A 2,062-nucleotide genomic window follows, 5' to 3' on the forward strand; every position below is an offset into this window, starting at 1 on the left:
AAAGTTTGGGAAGAAATTCTCAATAAACATAATGTCCAGACTAAGAAATAAAGCTGTAAATCCACCTGAAAGCTGAACGTAAATATCTAGTAAACTGTCGTCCACACCCATCTGTCTCATTTACACCTGCTGATTCTAAATTGGTATGAGCAAACAAAGATAAGAGGAAGCAAACCTAATAACACTTCGCACTGTCCAAAGGTTGTATACAGTACAGATGTATGAGATTCAATAAAAGCAGGAGACTAGAGAAGGTCCGGCTTTCAATCATATGTTGGTTGAAACCTTTAGATCCAAATAAGAAATACACAATTAAATGTAGGAAAATACACGATTTGTATTTATTTGGTCATACATTTTTTTGTCAGTGCATAATCTCAGTGTATAGTACATCGTACAAAACACAAAATCAATCAAATCAACAAATAATACAAAATACCATTCAATTGTAAACATTTTCAATAAAAACATCAAAGTAAAAAAAAAAATGAACGTTTCAACAGGAGAGAAAAAACCAACTCTGCTTCAATGCCATATGTTGGAATATCCTCTTCTGTAACCTGTCAACATAAAAAAAGAAAAAGTTCAAGCATTTTCATTTTTATTTAAAAAGTCTCTCTCGCTTTAAAAGTGCCTTCTTTATTCTATATTATTTTAACTTACAGTCTACCAATATATTTATCCTCATTGAACCGTAAAAACATAATACTTTTTTGTGCTTTTATACATTTTGCATACACAGTTTTTAAATACTTTGTTTTGCTACTTTATTCATTTGTATTTTATTTTATTGTCCTTCATACTGTGAATACATTCTTAACAACATTGTAAATAAATCGATAAATAAATCAATAAACAACTCAAATAAATAAGTCTTCATATCGTGCAGAATGAATATGAATATAGTCTTAAATATGAAGATAAATCTGTCATATGTTTTATTGCAGGTCTCCACTGTTGAACTGAGCTATTGTTGGTTTCATGGTTAATGTTTAACAGTGATCTGCCCTTACTTATGATGCAAATACTTCCTCAAAGTCATGTCTTTAACATGTTTTCTATGCCATGTCCAATTTTCATACCATGCCAATTATTAAATCAAGAATAAATGATGACACATTCATAAAACATTTACAAACACTGTGAGTAGCTTAAAACAATTAATTTCAACCAAGAATTGATAAGTTGGTCTATTATTGATAGAATGCAGACAACCAAACGTAATTAAAGTGTATTAACCTGTATCTATTCATGATGGTTCATATGACCTGTGTTTCTGTCACTGCCGCAGACACAGTGCTCACATTATCCTGAGAGGTCATTGCAAAAGCCACCGGTACTTGACCGCCTTCGCTTCTGTGCTTTGCTTGACGGGGAGCTGACCCTTGACCTCGGGTTCCCTCATTTCTCCTGAAAGAGTTTCTAATTCCGCTGGAAAGGCGACTGGAGAACCTCCTGACAACCCCTGACAAACCTTTGCCTTTCTTCAGCAAACCCACATCATCCTCAAGCTCCTCGGGGGGCACCTCAATATTACCAGTGTACCAGAAAACCCACCAGATGAGACTCAGGAAAATGATGATGGCGCCTGCATATATCAAAAAGTCATAGTAAAACAAATCTCCAAACACGCCAAGCAATAAAATGATGAGTCCAAATACGTCGAAAGCCACCGCGAGCCAGAACGCGCAAGAGCAGCGCCCGAGACCGCCCGGCGCTGCCTCCATCTCCAAGCTGTTTTTATAGTTATTTCGGTAGTTTGGGACTGTTGAATAGCCGAACAGCCGTCAAATGAAGCGTTTGGAAGGGTTTTAAAGTGTAATCGTTTGTTTCATAGGTAAGCAGCGCGAAAGAAGGAGCTCTCTGTTACCACTTCACCTGGATAGGGAGTGGCATAGAGCGGTGGGTGCGTCTTAACTACACAGACACATACTCACCTAGACACGAGCCCGATGCTGCCCCGAGTGTACGACACAACACTCCTACATAGACGACTGTCTTCAGGCTTGCTACTTGAAAACAATTTCAAGTTTACTATAGTAAGGTATCTGAATCCTTCTCT

The 2,062-nt window shown here is 37.1% G+C and overlaps 1 protein-coding gene across 1 annotated transcript; it reads right to left on the minus strand.

Moving 5' to 3' along the window:
* Positions 1–428: 428 nt before the first annotated feature.
* On the minus strand, positions 429–1,861 carry LOC143722466 (transmembrane protein 238). The gene is made up of 2 exons (XM_077213859.1): positions 1,240–1,861; positions 429–560 (listed from the first exon to the last, which is right to left on the minus strand). The coding sequence occupies exon 1, from the start codon at positions 1,725–1,727 to the stop codon at positions 1,260–1,262; it is 468 nt and encodes a 155-aa protein (XP_077069974.1). The 5' UTR covers positions 1,728–1,861; the 3' UTR covers positions 429–560; positions 1,240–1,259.
* Positions 1,862–2,062: the final 201 nt, after the last annotated feature.

This window comes from Siphateles boraxobius, unplaced genomic scaffold (genome assembly GCF_051911475.1).
Source record: "Siphateles boraxobius isolate OS27281-9 unplaced genomic scaffold, OSU_SipBor_1 66, whole genome shotgun sequence".
NCBI classification, from domain to species: Eukaryota; Metazoa; Chordata; class Actinopteri; order Cypriniformes; family Leuciscidae; genus Siphateles; species Siphateles boraxobius.

Excerpts from the sequence above, each read along its gene's own strand:
- LOC143722466 (XM_077213859.1), bottom strand. The coding sequence starts at position 1,727 with ATGGAGGCAGCGCCGGGCGGTCTCGGGCGCTGCTCTTGCGCGTTCTGG.